Source organism: Poeciliopsis prolifica, unplaced genomic scaffold (genome assembly GCF_027474105.1).
Source record: "Poeciliopsis prolifica strain line A6 unplaced genomic scaffold, Auburn_PproV2 SCAFFOLD008, whole genome shotgun sequence".
Taxonomy (NCBI): domain Eukaryota; kingdom Metazoa; phylum Chordata; class Actinopteri; order Cyprinodontiformes; family Poeciliidae; genus Poeciliopsis; species Poeciliopsis prolifica.
Genome location: NW_026562383.1, coordinates 12,139,688 through 12,156,808, shown reverse-complemented (window position 1 = coordinate 12,156,808; position 17,121 = coordinate 12,139,688). Strand labels below are relative to the sequence as shown.

General features: G+C 38.7%; 1 protein-coding gene across 4 annotated transcripts in view; it reads right to left on the bottom strand.

Annotated features, from left to right (window-relative positions):
• Window positions 1–17,121, bottom strand: part of per2 (period circadian clock 2) — a 29,953-nt gene that overhangs the window by 3,352 nt on the left and 9,480 nt on the right. For 2 of the 4 annotated variants that reach the window (XM_055033017.1, XM_055033016.1), the window contains 20 exons: window positions 13,823–13,915; window positions 13,550–13,704; window positions 13,124–13,245; window positions 12,841–13,042; window positions 12,032–12,083; window positions 11,492–11,634; window positions 11,309–11,387; window positions 10,632–10,738; window positions 10,401–10,554; window positions 10,164–10,278; window positions 9,482–9,631; window positions 9,269–9,359; window positions 9,023–9,194; window positions 8,578–8,690; window positions 8,190–8,396; window positions 5,500–5,760; window positions 3,470–4,365; window positions 3,027–3,143; window positions 1,618–1,822; window positions 1,279–1,474 (listed from right to left, as the gene is read on the bottom strand). In XM_055033017.1, the coding sequence (XP_054888992.1) occupies window positions 1,279–1,474; window positions 1,618–1,822; window positions 3,027–3,143; window positions 3,470–4,365; window positions 5,500–5,760; window positions 8,190–8,396; window positions 8,578–8,690; window positions 9,023–9,194; window positions 9,269–9,359; window positions 9,482–9,631; window positions 10,164–10,278; window positions 10,401–10,554; window positions 10,632–10,738; window positions 11,309–11,387; window positions 11,492–11,634; window positions 12,032–12,083; window positions 12,841–13,042; window positions 13,124–13,245; window positions 13,550–13,704; window positions 13,823–13,915 (3,630 nt within the window). The remainder of the gene's footprint in view (window positions 1–1,278; window positions 1,475–1,617; window positions 1,823–3,026; window positions 3,144–3,469; window positions 4,366–5,499; window positions 5,761–8,189; window positions 8,397–8,577; window positions 8,691–9,022; window positions 9,195–9,268; window positions 9,360–9,481; window positions 9,632–10,163; window positions 10,279–10,400; window positions 10,555–10,631; window positions 10,739–11,308; window positions 11,388–11,491; window positions 11,635–12,031; window positions 12,084–12,840; window positions 13,043–13,123; window positions 13,246–13,549; window positions 13,705–13,822; window positions 13,916–17,121) is intronic. The other 2 variants (XM_055033018.1, XM_055033019.1) reach the window with 2 other exon arrangements.

The window sequence follows — 17,121 nt, the reverse complement described above, 5'->3', positions numbered from 1 at the left end:
GGTATATGATGTCATTTTATTATTGACATATCGTATCTGCAACTCTTGTGAAGAACAAAGTAAAAACTCTGTTTTATTTAGGACATGGCCAATATTTAGAATGTTTCTGTAGAAGGTGACAACTCTGAAATGTCTAATAGAAGTCAAAAGCTTAGTGGATAAAGTTAACATAAAATTTAATTGTTTGAAAAAACCTACAACCTTTGAACAAAGTTTTTGTAGACATCCTTTATCTTCGCTGAGTCTGTATTGTTAATTTGCCTTTAGAAATAAGGAAAAGACATGCATTGATTCTCCTTAGGAATCCCAGACTGTTCCTCTTTAACAGAACTTTCAGTTTCAGTCAGACTGAATGGCCTTTTGGCTTGACCTTCATCTTCAGTTCACTCTACATATTGTCAGGGGATTCGAGTCAGGTCTATGTGCAGGACAGTCAGTGACACTCACTTTAATTGTCTGGAGATAGTCACTGGCAAAAACATAGTGTTGTCATGTTGTTGTTTTTTTTTTTTTGAGTTGTTCTTGCACCCTTTCAATTCATTCCTTTGCAGAGAGATCTATTCATCAACATATTTGTGACAACAATTTCTGACCATTGCTTTGTGTCTTGGCAGTTGTTACTGATGTCTCTCATTACTTCTCATTCCAGGGTCTTTTGAATCTTTTGCTTCCTGCCTTGGCCAGGCTTCTCTTGTGCTCTTTTTTCTATGCATTTCTAGATTACCATTGATTCTCCTACTGCTTAGTTCATGTCAATAGTCCTATTTTTTCTCAAGTTCAGACCAATTTGTTTAGTTCTTGACCTGATACTAAGTATCAGGTGCAAAAATCATCTATTGTAACTTCACGCAGATCATGACACAACAGTGGTTTGTGTAAAGAGGTCAGTTCTCGAAAGGGGTAATAATTTCAATAATACTTACTTTTTTTTTTTTTTTGAATGATTTCATTTCTGTGGTTAAAGCAAAAATAAACCTATGATGTTTAAAAAAAACCTGTACAACATATTTGAACTAACTCTTTTTTAAACAAAATTATCAGTGCCACAATAATTGGTCTCCTGATGTTAATGTTTTATGCAACCATCTTTTACTAACAGGACAGCAACCAGGTTCCTCTTACAACATCATAAAAGGCACCTGGTATGCACTTGTGTCTTTCTGTCACATGGATACATCTTTTGCTATAATCAAAGAACTACACCACAAAGAAGAAATTCAAATGTTTCAATGTATTTCCTTCCTACTCCTTGCTTGCTGTGCCTGTCCTTCGACTCACCGCGAGGGCAGCTCATAGGTCATCATGACTTTCTCATCTGCATTGGCCATCAGCAGCCAGGCGGGGTCCTGCAGGACACACTCGAGGAGCCCTGCCTCCGCTGGTCTTTCCTCACTGCTCCTAAGGAGGCCTTTGGTCTTCTGGCTGCTCTGAGATGAGTCCACACTGCCAAAGTATTTACTGCTGTTGTTGCTTCCTGGAAAAAAAAAAAAGCCAAGCACCACATATTTTTATGACAAACGAGTTAATGATTTAAAAAAAAAGACCCTTATATGTTAACTTTGATGTTTTATTCTCTGTATTTTTGCTTTTCTTCGAAGCTGACGTTTGAATGCAGACCTGAAAAACTGCCTGATGCCCCACTGGCCGAGGCGCCACTGGCCGACGTCCTGCTCTTGGACTTCCCGCTTGCTGAGGTCCCAAAGCCGTTGGAGCCGGAGCCCATGGAGCCGGAGGTGGCTGAACAAGAGTCCTCTTGAAGGATGATGTCCAGCATGTCGCTCGATGTTGAGATGACATCACTGTTGTTACCTTCATCGCTCCTCTGCAAAAAAACCAAAAACAAACAGATATTACAGCACTGGTTTTAATAATGCTTTAACTCTCAGTGCTGGGAATACCATACCGTCGTCATTTCAACTGGTCTTTTATACCACGGCCATTTATCCATTTTTCTTTTAAAAAGAGGAGATTTTGCTACTGCAGTTACACTTTTTAAATCCATGTAGAGTCTCTTTAATGCACAGAGACAAGTGTAACTAAGTACATAAAATAAATTTTGTTAATGTACATTTATTGTTTTCTCTTTTCTAAAGTGGATGGAGAGGAAAGACCAAGGCCACACAGCGAAACTGAAGTATTGCTGCACAGTATATCACAAATTCATCATTTCCAAAGCATCACTGAATCTGACAGCATATCACAAATAACTGCTTGGATTGCAAAAAAATATCAGCAAATAATATGAACACCATGCATTCAGTGTTTCGCATGGTGACACTTCATCATGGAAAAGTTTCAGAAAGTAAAGAGGGTGTGATGTTTTGAATTGCAGACAACAGCTGGAAGCATCAAATTAAAAATCCATGTTGATAGGAAACATGAATTTTATTGTTAGCTCGTACAGACAAATAATTAATTGAAGCGTATCTTTGCTCTGAGCTTAGATTGGAAAGTGACCAGTACTGTTTTGTCATCCACTTTCTGTTCAATCCACAGATGCATTTTCCTTACCGAAGTGGCAAAAATGAAACAAATTCAAAATCGCCAGCACATTCTGTCCAATAAATTTCATGCAAAAGCTCCTGGTAAAAAGGACAACATCCCACGCGAACCTTTTTCTGGGTAAATCCTCCACACTGATCATATGCTGAAAACATCTGCATAAAGCAATTTTAAAAGCATCTATCATTTTACTCGAAATTTACACAAATTCCCAATCAAAAACAAAACATGGATGTTTGTGAACATTTCTGTAAAGCTCTGAGCTTCGGACTTAAATTTAGCTTAGACTGTATTTCACAGTGTGCTTACAGAAAGAAAAGTTATAAAGTTTAAGTATAGCTGCAATCCTGTTTACAGATTTCTTTTGTACTATTTCTGCTTTTAATGTTTCAGTCTCAGCTACCTGTTGAAAAAATGAAAGCATTGCAGGGTAAAATAAAAAATGAACAAGCTTTTACAGTTGACATGAAATCTGGAAGGAATGGGATTTAAAAAATGTTGAGTTTTTCTGAGGATTTGCCTACCTCTTCGCTGCCAGCCCCTTGCCTAGACCACACTTTATCCCAAGACAAACGCTCACAGACACAGGATATGGGTTGGAAATACAAGGGTCCAGATGGACCAAGTATGCTGAGAGAGGGCTAAAGGGTGTAAGGGATAATAGTATCATTAACACCCAAAGCCACAATTCATCTAAGGAGTCTTAGCTCACTTGATTTTACACATTACAATACAAATAAAAGAAACTCTGTCAGTTTATTGCTGGGAATATGTTGAGAATCCTGGTAGTGAGGGGAATAAATCTCAAATGGGAAAACGAGGCATATAGCTCTACATATTAGGGGGACGTCAATTTGAAAATTTCAGAGGTCACACGTGAAGAACATCAGTCAGAAACAATGAAAGACTTGAGGACAACATAATGATATAAAAGAACTTATTCCGCTCTCTCTTTCAATCTATTTACCTCTTTCATCTCCCTCTCCTTTGCTTTGCTGGTGCTTGCTGCTTTCTCTCTGTCAGCCATGTTAGTCCCTTGTCCTGCTGAAGCATGAGGTGCGTTGTCCTGCCTGTCCACAGAGATCTCCAGCTCCAGCAGGTTCAGAGGCGAGCTGCAGCGGGACTCGAACAGAGGCGGGGACGCCTGACCTTCACTTTCACCAGACTGTGGCGTGGAGGAGCGGGAGCGGCCTTCCACCAGGGGCTTCGGGGTGTCAGGGGAGGAAGGCAAGTGGAAAGCTGGAGACAGGTAGGATGCTAACTGTGGGTTGAGCTGGTTCTGACCGTTGATAAAAGGTGGGGTTGCAAAGGCGGCATGGCTTGGGAAAGCAGTCTGATCAAAAGGCTGCGCTTGCATTGGGATACCCCCAGCATCTACCTGATACATTGGCACCGGTGGTGCTGGATGTCCAATTAAAGGGTATAAGTAGTTGGGCAGCACAAAAGCCATAATAGGTGTGACCATATGAGAGGTTACGGGGGCAGACTGAGTGCCTGGGGACAACCAAGGTAGCTGGGCACTCTGATTAACCCCCAAGTCTTGTGGTGGAGCTTCTGTGCATGACAATGCAGAATCTGTTCTGGCGTAGATCTGCATTGGGTAGCCTGGCAGCATGACAGGATATGGTGCAGGAAAAGCGGGCTGTGAGGCAACAGATGGAGATACTGGGGACTGCGTATGGCTCTGTGTTGTCTGAGGGGCCTTCTGCGGCTGCTGTCGCTCCTTGTGAGGGGCAGCCTCAGCGCTCTGTGAAGTGAGAAGCTTTGCTCTCTTGGTTTTGGTCTTCTTGTTTCGTGTTCCTCGGCGGGGCATCGGCTCTGGTCTCTGACCTTGGTGCTTTCTGGGCTGAACAGTGTGCACAGCTGTAGATTGATGAAGGAAACGTTTAGAAACAAACCAATTTAAATATCATTATTTTTGGCTTCTGACACTTGAATGTATAATTTGTTTTTACATTTAAACCAACTAATCAACGTCTCCTTTGGTCTCCAGCCAACCTGTCAATGCCGACATCAGGAGAGTCTCTTTATAAGTGGTCATCATCTATGGTTAATACAACTATTTGTATTTTTCTATTTGAAATAGTGACCACCAATCAGAGCCAGGAGGAGGGTCTTAGTGCTCTCAATCACCCTCAATCAAGGCTTAGGTTAGTTAGCATTGATGGTGGATAACAGATTTTCTGGAGTGGTAAGCTGTTTCTCCACCATTAGCAAAGGACGAGTGTAATTTTTTGTCTGTCTCACAGCATACTGTCACACCACAGTTTTAGATACTGTTAACAAATATATAAAGTACTTTTTTTTCACATACTCCCTATATTTGATTCAGTCCATTTCACCATCATCTCTGACTGTTGAGCTCAGACAGAACATTACAACTCCAAAATCTCAGAAACAGCCATTACACAAAAATTGTACAGTTGCCTGTAGTTTTATTGTTTATTTTATTTATCTATGCCTTTCGGTCTAGCTATGTTGTTTTTTGTGTGTTTTGTCTGGCACCTTGAAACTCAATTTCATATTGTATTATGCACAATCATATATGATATGACAGTAAAGAACATTGAGTCCTTTGAACCAGCCCTGCTTTATTGCTCTCATTGGTCCTCGTGATTTTTCTTGTTTTATTTTTTTTACTAAAGTTTTCAAGCAAATCTCAGAAGCCTTTGCAGAACAGCTGTATTTATATTGAGATTAAATTACACACAATTGACCTTTGTTAATTAGGAGAAGGTAGGTGGTTGCACTGAACTTTATTTGAGGATACCAGAATAAATCAGGTGAAATTTGCAGTTTTTGTAAAAAAACAAAGTTTAGGAAGCTAACTTTTGTCTTCCCCTTTACAGTGCCTGAAATCTGAAAATAGATCTAAGTTTGTGGTTCTAGTCTTGAAAAAATGAGGAAATGTTTAGGTGGAGTATTTTAGCAAAGACCTGCGCATCTGAGGGATAAAACTAGTCTGAAAAGCTATTTAACCGTGTTGTTTAGTGTTACCAGTGATGGTGCGTTCATCTTTCTGTTGGTCCAGAGGCGGCGAGCCATTTCCTTTGTGAGGAGCGAGTCCTCGAAGCTCTCGAATGTGACAGAGAAAGGCCTGCTCCTCCTTCTGCGTATGAGCTGCCAGAACCTGCTTAGTCAGACCAAGTTTCTTGTAGGACTCCATCTCCTGACTCGGAGGTGAAACTGGACGAGGAGCGTTGATGTTCTGGCTGGTTACTGGCATATCTCCTGCAACAGGTACATCCTCTATGATCTCTGCATGGATGACAATGAGACAGGAAGGTTTACTTACTGTATTTTGTGAAGAAACTATTAACCATCCGCAATGATGACAAACTAAGAAAAAAAGACTTGCACAGACGCAGATACCAACAGGTTTTCTGACATTTCACAACTTAGCTGCTCAAGCAAAATCGCAAATGTCAGATGACATCTATGCAACAGTACTGATAACACAAGTGGTTATTGTTCTAAATATGCAAAACTCTAACCTATAATTAAGTGCTAAACAAATGATGTGTCAGGATATTATACAACAGCAGAAACCTCTCTTTGGGGTATCAGGTGCTGGAAGTTAAAATAAATACAAACAACTACACACTTTGGGTTTTCTGTTGCACAACAGGAAGAAAAAAATTAAATTGTGACATTATTTACTTTATTTCCAGATCTCATTTTAGATCTTTAGAAGTATCGCAGAGCTACACATATGCACTCTGTGAATTTTGCTATTTTTGTTGTTCATGTTACATTGTGCTGAGTGATAATGACTGGTGATAAGTTTCAGATGGTGGCATCATTTACCAGTCAGCAAGTCTGAAGCCACCAGACTGAATTTCTTCCTAACGCTTGAGCCTTCACCCAGACTTACATGTGCGTTCCCTGCTTTCAGTTCCTTTTAAGCTGCAGAGATAGGGGCAGTGAACATTTTACAGAGAGGGCGTGGAGTACTTAAAACAAAAAATACATCATCATCTAAATCTGGAACAACATAATTGTCAGTCTCTCCTAAAAAGGTAAAGGCAATGTGCTATTTAACGGTCAAAGAAATATTGCTAACCCAACTACCATTATAATGTGCAGTTTGGTCCATTCCCATTTATTACATTTAGCAAATTTCTCAATCGCATGTGGATAACTTTGGATTTTGATATCTGATGTGGATTAGAAAGAGCAGCAGGAACATGTCTGCTCAGGCAAAAGTTGATGGTATATTATCTTCCTGCCAGAGGTACGCACTGTAACATTAAAATCTGTTTGAACTTGGAGATAAAATTAGCCGCCAATTGTGTTATTTATGATTTTTATACTCCTGTCACATTATGGCATATCTGCCTTTCTATGGGTATCCATGGTTAGTGGTGGGTCCTCCATGAATGGTGCCTTTGGCAAGCCCATTTTCATTTACCCCACACACAACAAACATGCACCAATCATCCTGTTGAAAGACCAGATGGATGGATCTGGTGGTTCATAAAACACAAGTTTTATGAACCACAAACAGTTTTTAAACCATCTGTAAACAGCATTCAGTAATTTAACCAGGTTTTGGTCCAATTTGTTTACTAAAAATAATCTAAAGTCTAAGTCTAAATCAAAGTAGTATAAATCAAAGGTGGCTTTTTGTTTTTACAAATACAGTGAAATTATGTTGTGTCTGTCCTAAAGAAACTATGTTCACTGTAAAATAATTTAATCAAAGTCTGGATTGTCTAAATGCAGACTTTTAGATAATGCAGTATCTGGTTCAGTATGTAACTGAACCAGATACAGCCAACGGGCAGACTAAATATCAATTTAGTCTGTCCAATTAATGTTTTTGTACTGTATGGGGAACCTGGTGCACCAGGAAACAATCCATGCATGTAACAAAACAAAGAAAACATGCAAAGTCCAAGATTGTAGGCAACAGGTCTAATAACTGTGCCACAATTGATCCAATTATTTAATCGAACAACTGCAAATAATCCCATATTACAATTTGTAGATGGCCTATATGGTGAGAATTCACTCAAATCAGCATGCTAACTGCTTAAAATGGTTGATTTTGCAAGGAATTGGATCCATTTTCCATTGATTTCAGCTAATAACTGGATAGCCATGCAGGGACACTCAGACACCATCCATCCTAACAATTGTAGCTCATCAAAAACAACAAAAATTCTTCATATATATATATATGACATGAAGGGGTTTTCATGTCATATATATACTCCTCATTAGTTCATATTTTTATGTTAAAAAACATTTTCAGATACATAAATGGCAAGATAATAAACAGTGTGACAGAAGCTTTAGTCTTTAGATTAAGGTCAAGATAATTCTGGTGACAAAGACTGTGTATATCCAGGAACATTTTGAAAAAACTAAAGTACAAAGACAAAATAAATGTCTTTCTGTGTCCAAGGGTCTTCCTGTAGTAAGTAAGCAACACAGAGACAGTGTCTACACATGCATATTAACATGCTTTAACATGCTTTACATAGTAAAAAAAATAGTACGTAAATGTTTAAAAACTACTGATACCAGAGGACAGGATCTTGTTGAGGAAATAAGATCTAACAAGCAAAAAAATTACTTATTACGTCACCAGCATATAGACATTCTTTGTCACCAGAAGTGTTTCGTGTGAACATGTTGGGTGATAGAGAGACTCTGGCTGGAGGTTTTTCTCTCCACTGTACCTGAATCAGGTTGAGGTTTCTTGTCCCCAACATGCACTATAGTGCTACTGTAGCTACATTGGCTGGTAATGGACACCACACTTTCAGGTTTGTTTGGCACTGGTAGGGGCATCGAAGTGCCTACTACCGCAGTGGCGGGGTCACTGGTCTTTTTGTGAGGATCATCCAAAGCAGAAATAGCAGACTGATCCTTCGATAAGGTTGGTTCTGCCAAAGAGAACAGAGAACAACAGCTGCAGATAAGGCACTGTCATTTGAGAGGCGGCTGAGAGAGATAGAGAATGAGAAGTTCACAGGAAAGAGAGTGAAATTCTCAAAAGAACTTCTTGTGTTGTTTGGAGAGGAAGCGAATCTGATCTACTGGTTGGTTGGCAGCAGCAGCACATACCTTCAGAGACCTGCACAGCATGTGACTTCTTCTGTTTGTCCTCATCAGAGTTAGAGGAGGATGACTGACATTTTCTCTTCATGATGACAGGAACATTATAGCTCTCCAAGTACCTGCAGGAGCCAGTCACAGCATTGATATTATGATCACAAGAACGTTAACAGCAATATTAAGGAGAACCAAAGTATCACATTTCTAAGATGGTTCATATTTGACACTTTGGGTTTGACACTTTGTTTAATTGCAAGAGTGTGGACTAGAACAGGTCAGAGAAGATCACAAGTCTTGACTCTTTTTGATGCAATAGAATGTTTCATTGGGTTTTACAGAGAATCTTTTAGGTAAACTAAAAACCTCCAGTTTAAAAAAATGTCAATAGCTAGCTTTTTTTTTTTTTTGCAGAATAAACCTTGGCTTGTCAAAGTGTCTGTTTTTATGTGTATACCTGATTACACTGTCTAGACAGCTGATTTGCTGGTAGGAGTAGACAGTCTGATCATTGAGGTCAAGGTCCTCGTGAAAAGGGACCCGACTGTCCGCGGCGGTGGCCTCCCTCCAGCTGATCGGGGGAGCTGAGTCTTTGAGACGGACAACCGCCTGGCTGTTCTGTCCTGACACTAGTAGAGACAGACCAAAAATTAGTTTCTGAATAAATGTGACAATCACTTGATTATTTAAAAAAATGACTTACTGTTATTGCTACGTTTGTGTTCTGATTTTGCCGTCTGTTGCTCTTGGTTCTTCTGAAGATGAATTCCCTTACAAATTTCCTGAAAAGTACGCTTTGGAAGAGATTGTACAAATGAGTTGCTTCGTAAGATCACTTTGCAGTTAAGTGGTTTCAGGGATTTAGCAAAAAAAAAAAGTGCTGTGAAATCAGACAGTTGTGTGCAGTTTTACTCACAGGTCTGCTTTTGCTGCTCTGCTCCCCTTCCTTTTGTTGTTTTTTGCCTTGTTTACTGTTCAGGCTCTCACTAGAGGAGGAGGTCATGCCCTGAAGGTACTCATTGCTGTTAAGGCTGCTGTAACCACTCGACCCACTGTTGTGAACCGGCTGATAAAGGATGGAGAGGGAAGAAGAAAAAACAATAAGATAAAGAGATGCCGGCATGTCGCAAAATGTGTCTTGTTTGCACCCAAATTATTGAGTTTTAATCTTTTCCGGAATATTACTTTATCTCTATAATCTTATATACCATTTTTTAGCATTTGCTCCCGAATCAGACTTTCTAGTGATCTATTAACCCCTTGACTGTCATGGACTTACATGTAAGCATTTTGAGGGTGACAGGTAAAGACACAATTCACACAAACAAGGACAAATAACTATTTAATGCAGATTAATTGTATCTGAAAGTCAAGTTTTAAAGAACTTTTAAAGGACTTAGGTTGATCATTTACCCTATGCAAGGTTTTATTTTTTATATTGGATTATCTTTAGGTGCTTGATTAAAATGACAATGTAAGTCCAAGGAGAAACTTCTCAAGATCTCCAGTAAGCCTGATGTATTCAAGGCTACTTTAGAGGATTGAAAGAAAGTCTGCAGATGTTTGCAGAGTATTGTTAGGTGGCCATCTTTTTTCACCTGCAGCAAAAGCCGATGAATCTGCTCTGTTATTTCCTGGATGTCTGAGTCCATATTCTTCATGTGACCCATGCTTGAGGCCGGAGTCGTGAAAATGTCCTCATTCATTGGGCCCCTGGTAGAAAATCACATCAACAGGTAATGACTTACAAGAACGTTTAAAATCTGATAAAAACCTTTCTATACAAAGCTTCAGTAAAAACTGTCTCCTGCACAGAAAACATGAGCAGTACTCACATGCGAACTTTATGCCTCCCGATAACAAAGGAAACCTTTCTGCTCCAGGGGTTGACGAAGGTTGACCAGCTGGTGTCCAGGACGATGTATTCTCCATTTTGAGCACAGAAGCGGATGGACGAGTGGTCGAATGGCTGCCCTGCATGCTGTATGACTGGAGTACAAAATACGAAGAATTAAAACTCAGATCTTGGCGAATGCATAGCTGATCTGTTTGATCTGTAGACTCACTTTTTCTATGAATGGCCAGCATGACGGGCCAGTCACTGGGATGCAGGTGAAAAAGAATCGGAGTACCGATGAGGTCCTGCGGGAGGTAACCAAGGAGAGGAACAGCCCTGACGCAAACATGAAAAGATTATCTCTATTAGTGTTACATATTTAGTATTTGGAATATAAAATGGCCTTTAAGGTTTTTTTAGATTTTGTCACATTACAACCACAGAATAATAGATTAAAAGAAAATAGTACAACAAAGCTACAAAAGATTTGTTTTTGTGGGGTGGATATCCCCCTTTCAGCATGGTCCAGTTAAAGCCTAAACCTAACACCTTTTCTTGCCTTTCACTTTCTACTTTTAAAGCAAAGGACATTTATTTTTGCAGCTTCAATGTTATGGAACAGTTTCTTTATTAATTTTTACAGTTTTCCTTGTATGTTCCATTTTTTTGTTGTTAATCTTTATTATTTTTATACTTACTTTATTCAGAACTAGAGTTAGTGCTTCTCATTCTTAAAGAACTTTATAAATAAGATTGGCTTGATTATACTTTGTGCTGTTCCATCACATGAAATCCCCAAGAATATATAGGTTTTAGTTATAAAACAACTCATTGTGAAAATCTTCAAAAGGCATAAAAAGATCTGCAAGACACTGAAGGAATACAGAAAGTGCCCTGAACCCTTACCTCGCATCCACATCCTGAAACACACAATTTGGAGTGTGTGTGGTGGTGAAAATGCGCTTATCTGGTGGAATTCTGGGTGCTGCAAGCAAAATTTTGGAAAATAATTGAAATTGTTAATATTTAAAAAATTATAATAATTCAGATATTTGTATGCTAATATTCTGGTCAAAGGAGCATTTTTACCTTCGTATCCAGAGTGAACCCTCTCAGCCAGCAGGAGGCAGCAGAGCTGGTCTTCATTATGAGATACATCCTGCACCTTCATCAAATAAGGGGTCATGCGGAACGGATAGTACCGCAAATCACCCTCGAACTCGTTACCGCCACTGAATATCAGAAACAATAATTTAGCAATGAGTCAACCCAAGAAAAAACAGCATGTTTCAGTCAACTATGTAATAAAATGATCTACTCTTAGTTTGAAAATTGAACACATGGTGGCAGTATTTAGCAAATTTTCACTTCAGACACAAAACTTACATTTTGGACCCTCAAAAATAGGAAAAATCCAATCACTTGAACAAATGCAATTCTTTTAATTTTTTTTTGTGTTTCTCCAAAAAAAAATACTTTTTCCATTTTAACCTAGAAGAAGCATCTTATTATGCCCTGCATGAATGTGACCTCATATACAAAATGAGAAACATCCGAAAGATTTAAATGCATGAATAAAACCAACAAACAGATACGAGCAGCAGATGGCCAGAAGTGATGGAAACAGACCTGATACGACAGAAAAAGGACTTCTCCTGCATACAGTCAGAAGGAGACGGATCTGAAAGAGGAAACATTTATTGTAAATTCAAAGGGAACACGATCCACACAGAATGCAGCCAAAACCAGGTGCATCAGGTCTGAATAAATGCATCAAAAATCAACATTCAAACACCTGGCCCTGCACACAGTGAATATGTAAAAAAATGAAAGGGGGTCAAATGCATAATTTACGTCTCTAATTTAAAGCTGCAGCATTTATATGACAAATTAAAGATTTTCTAAAGTATGGATATATATTTTCATTTTCTATGGGTCTCTAGAAGCTTCAATTTATTTTGACATTCTTTCTGTAATCATGCACTTTGAACAAAGACCTCAGGTTCTTCTAAATTAGAAAAAATATATATATTGACCTTTTAATATTCTGTCATGTTACAACTACAAGCTGAGAAAATGTTACACGGTTTTCAAAATATTTTGCAAATAAAAATCTAAAAACATCCATTTTTATTCCATTCCCTTTATTCTGATACCCTGAAACAAAGTTCTGCACCACCAATTGCCCTAAGAAGTCTCTTCTATTCTGTGTGTAACAATAAGTTTGAAAGGCATTTTTAATATGTTCAAGAACAATGAGTGGTTATCAAATGTAACAAAATGGAAAAATGCAGAAAACAGTATGTCAGTGTTGTCTAAATTGATTTGCATGCATATAATAAAATAAATGGACTTTCAAAGTACATTGAAAGTCCATTTATTTGAACAGTATCTGAACTTTGCTAGTGGTTTGGATAGAGACTTGTAGCTCTTGGTACCTGCTCCAGTGCACATGCTCCAGGAGGGCAGGCGGTAAGGGGTGGTGAAGCTGTAGAACACACTGATATCCTGCGGCATCAGAAACTCCACAAACTTAGAGTCCTTGAACGCATCTCTTCTACAGTTGAGGATGGAGGCAGCCTGGTCAGATATATAGATGATTTTTCCTGTGCTCAGGGAAACCGCCACTGCAAAAATGTCCTGCAGATACCAAAAAATGATATCTTAAACTTGTGACACGCACCAGTTGGGGAAAAAACAACAACACAGACTTAGTCTTACGTTGTTTTTGAGGGTGTACTCTGAAGTGATGCTGTCTATCTCCTCTATGGTATAAGAAGAAACATCTGGGCCAGAGGGATGACTGTCATTGACCATCATCAGCTGGTAGTACTCCTCATTTGCTATAAGAGAAAAGATGCAGTAATTTTGTCCAAACTTGTCCAAACTTGCAATCCTCTCTCAAGAACATTGTTTAATAATTAAAATGATAAAACATTTAATAACTGAAGAACTGCACTACTGAATACTACACTGGATAAATAGCTGTATGAACCATACCATGCATATAAACAGGCATGACAAAGGCATTTATTTATACTGTAACATATATAGTATATATCTTATACTCATAAAGGCAAATAGAAATTGTTCATAAAAACAATCTGAAGCACAAATAAGGCAAAGAGGTTGTTATCTGCAACAGACCTTCCACTTGCTTCACACAGCGCAGGGCATATTTCAGCGCGCTCAGTGTGGTCGACTTGCTGTTGCGCTGCTTGTCAGCTGGCATGTGACGTTTGAGCTCCTTCAGCGTTTTAATCACCTCCTTCTGGTTCTTGGCTTTCGCAGACTCCTGACTACTGCAAGACGGACAAGTAAACAACCAAGAGTCACTTATAGCACTAATGAAAAGGGACTCTTACAAACAGACTAAATTACGATCTTGATCCTGACAGCAGCGGCGGTCATTGAGCTAACCTGCAGCCGCTGGTTGAAGGGTTGTCCTGCTCCGAGCTCAGCAGACTGTAAGCGTTGGAGCTGCTGGGAGGAGATGGGCTGTGGGAGTTGGAACTGTGGAAGAGAGAAGGAATATTTTCAAATTGCAACCTGAAAATGGAGTAAAAATCACTTCAGTTCCAAAAAAGAGATTTCATGCTGATGTTTAATCAACCAGCTTTTTCACTGTTCCAAGTAAGCAGAAGGAGTACAATGAGGCACAATCAATTCTTCTCTGAAGTACAGACTTATCATGTTTTTCACACGCATCTGAGGATCACAAGTTTCTTTCAATGAAAAAGGACAAGTGTCCCCATTTTCACACTTTGGGCCTGTTATTAACTCAAGCTAAAAGAAGATCATCTGTTTTTGTACGCCTTTTGTTAATACAAAACAAAAATCACACTCTTATCCTGAAGTCTTTGTCATCTCAATGGCTGAACAGCAAGAAAACAGCACTGTGGTCAAGCGTGAGGTCAAAACACAACAGGGGGCAAAGAACAAGCAGTGGACAGAATCTCTGCCTGTCCTCTTGGTGTTCAGATTTAGAAAGGCGTGCTTGATCGTTTTTTTTCAATACAGTTTCTTGCCTTCTGACTCCATTACCTCCAGAACAGCCGAAGAACCTGCGCAACTTAGAATCTCAATAAAAATATATCTTTTTAGAGACTGAATTTTAAAAAATGAAAGTGATATTTTCTATGCTTTCAATGCACACATATAGATAGGTTTCAAGCCTTTTTTCTGGTCATTTTGATGAGAACAACCAAAAGCAATCTCTCAGATAATTTGAATATTACACAAGAGTTTTTAAATCTTATCATCCTCATTTTGTCCTATGTTTAGCTTTTCTATGTTTTCATTTTCAAAGAAGAAGCACAAACTAAAATCTATCATGTTCATTGTTCATTCATAAAGGAGATTTAAAAATAGAAAATAACACCCGTTGTTCTTAAACCAACATCCTTCTGCTGAAGTGAATACAGGAAAACATATTTACATGAGAAAAGAAAGTTTTACTTCTGACATAAACAGGATTTGTTTGACCTCAACTACAAGAGCATTTGCTCTAAATCAAACAAACCACAACCTTCGTTCAGTCTCAGCAACCTCAGATAATAACAGGTCTATAAGAATATACAGTAAACAGCTCTAAGACAACAACTCATGATCTCATTCAGCTGAGAAATCTGGAGCTCTGCTAAAAGAAATTCTGGAATAGCCATCATGGCTGACCGTTTAAACATGTCCTGTTTGTCTTAACTTAGTCTCTCTTCGTAACGTGTATCTAAAATAAGGGGTGTTAACACAGAAGCGTACGACTAAGACTAACACTGCATAATACCTATATCTAGCACACTTGTTCTAAAATAGACCGAATCGTTATTCCTGGCACAGGTGAGTGCAAGTTCAGTGTAAGCCTTTAGTTCCCAGAGACACTACACGTGGTTTCAGTCTGAACACAGGTTTGAGAATGCAAAACCTTTTCTTTTCAGTTGACACTGCGGTGAAATCTGAACAGAGAACAGAAACTGGCAACTCCAAATCAGCACCTCTGCCCTACCTGCCTATGTAACACTTCTTATAATATACATAAAGAATTAGCCGCCAGATTTAGAGCAAGACTATTAGCAGCTGTCTGAGAACCTGACTCATCTGAACTAAAACTGAACAACTATAAATAACCCTGATTACCTGCTCAGAATAGGTAACATCTTCACAAATAGCCTTCCTGAGCCAAAGAAGGAATCTAATTCAATCTAAATAGCCTTCTGTCCTGCACAATGCAATAGCTGGTTTTAGACTAGACAGTCTAAATATGTCTTAGTGTCCAGTGAGCTAATTGGTATCATAGCGGGGAGTCTGTAGGTCAGGAAAAAGTTATATAAAGAGTGCGCTAAAAGTGGCAGTGTAAGAGACATTTCAGTTGTCCTCCGGGAGCAGAGACACAAAATGAAGGTCAGAGGAAACTGGTCTTGTTTAATTAAAACTCTTCTACTCACAGGTTGTTGATTCCTTTATGTTTAAGAGACATAACTGGGACAGGAAAGGCATTACATTTAAAATTGGCAAGGGACATTTACCATTTGGCTTTCATGTTTTTTTTTCTCACTGAATGTGACGGGAATTAATTAAAAACACGACCATCAATAAATTAGTTGAATCCATTCACTCTTTTGTTTCCTGTTTTGATCCTTAACATTATCTCTTTTCGATATCTGATTTGATTTGTATCAATCGACCCCATGGCACTGAAAATCAGTTGACCAGAGGGTCCCTGCTTAGCAGAGTAAATAATCTTTCTAGCATAAAGAGACCATGATCAAAACCTTACAGACTGACAGTCATTAGTTAAACTAATACATCTGAACAATTTGGAAAAAATTTTAAGCTGCAATCTACTGTAATGTTTCTGTCTATATTCAGAAAACCTGCAGGATTTGTGGCATAGAGGAGCTCATTCAGTACAATACTAAGCAGAAGTTATTACAGTGATGTAATTCTAGATTCATGTAGCATTTGGCTTCTGGGAAATAAAACAATACAGTCATAAAAATGAATCACTTATCAGTGATCCTTGAATAAACTCCAGAAAGCCTTTGCCACTCGCACGCAAGCTACCACCAATAAATGTCACAAAGGAGATGCTTAGACTTTGGCATGAGCACGTGACATTTATCTGATCAATTGGCATATTAATATTAGTAATAGGAGACCATATGGTACTAGAACATATGGTCATTTTAAGCAACACATTTATTTTCTCTATTGAAACAAGTACAGGATTATTATTTTCAAACAGTTCCAGTAGGACATAATGATAAACTGATCACTGATATTAGTATGTAGATAACGTTTCATGAAACCTCCTTGGAAATGTACCCCAAACACACCAGGAAGTGGGCAACTCCAGCCTGGGGCAAGTGTCCTGCATGTTTTAGATGAACAAGCCAAGCAGGTTTCTGATGAACTTAGTAACAGTGAACTGGTTGAATCAGGTGTGGTAGAGGGTGTAGCTTAGCATGAGAGCATCTAACATGTGCAGGGCACGGGTGTCAGATTTAACCACTTTCAGTCTACAGGCTTTTTGGGAGAACAAAACTAAGAAAAGAGGGTTTGAATACCTTTATAGTTTTTCATGATGTATTTAAAGTTGGTAAACTTCCTTCCCTTACTTTTTGATAATTCATATTTTCCCATCTTGTTCTGTTTGGTAGAAACAATATAGTCTCAGTCTGACCAAGTAATTTTTTTCACAATTACAAACCATTTTTCCTGTC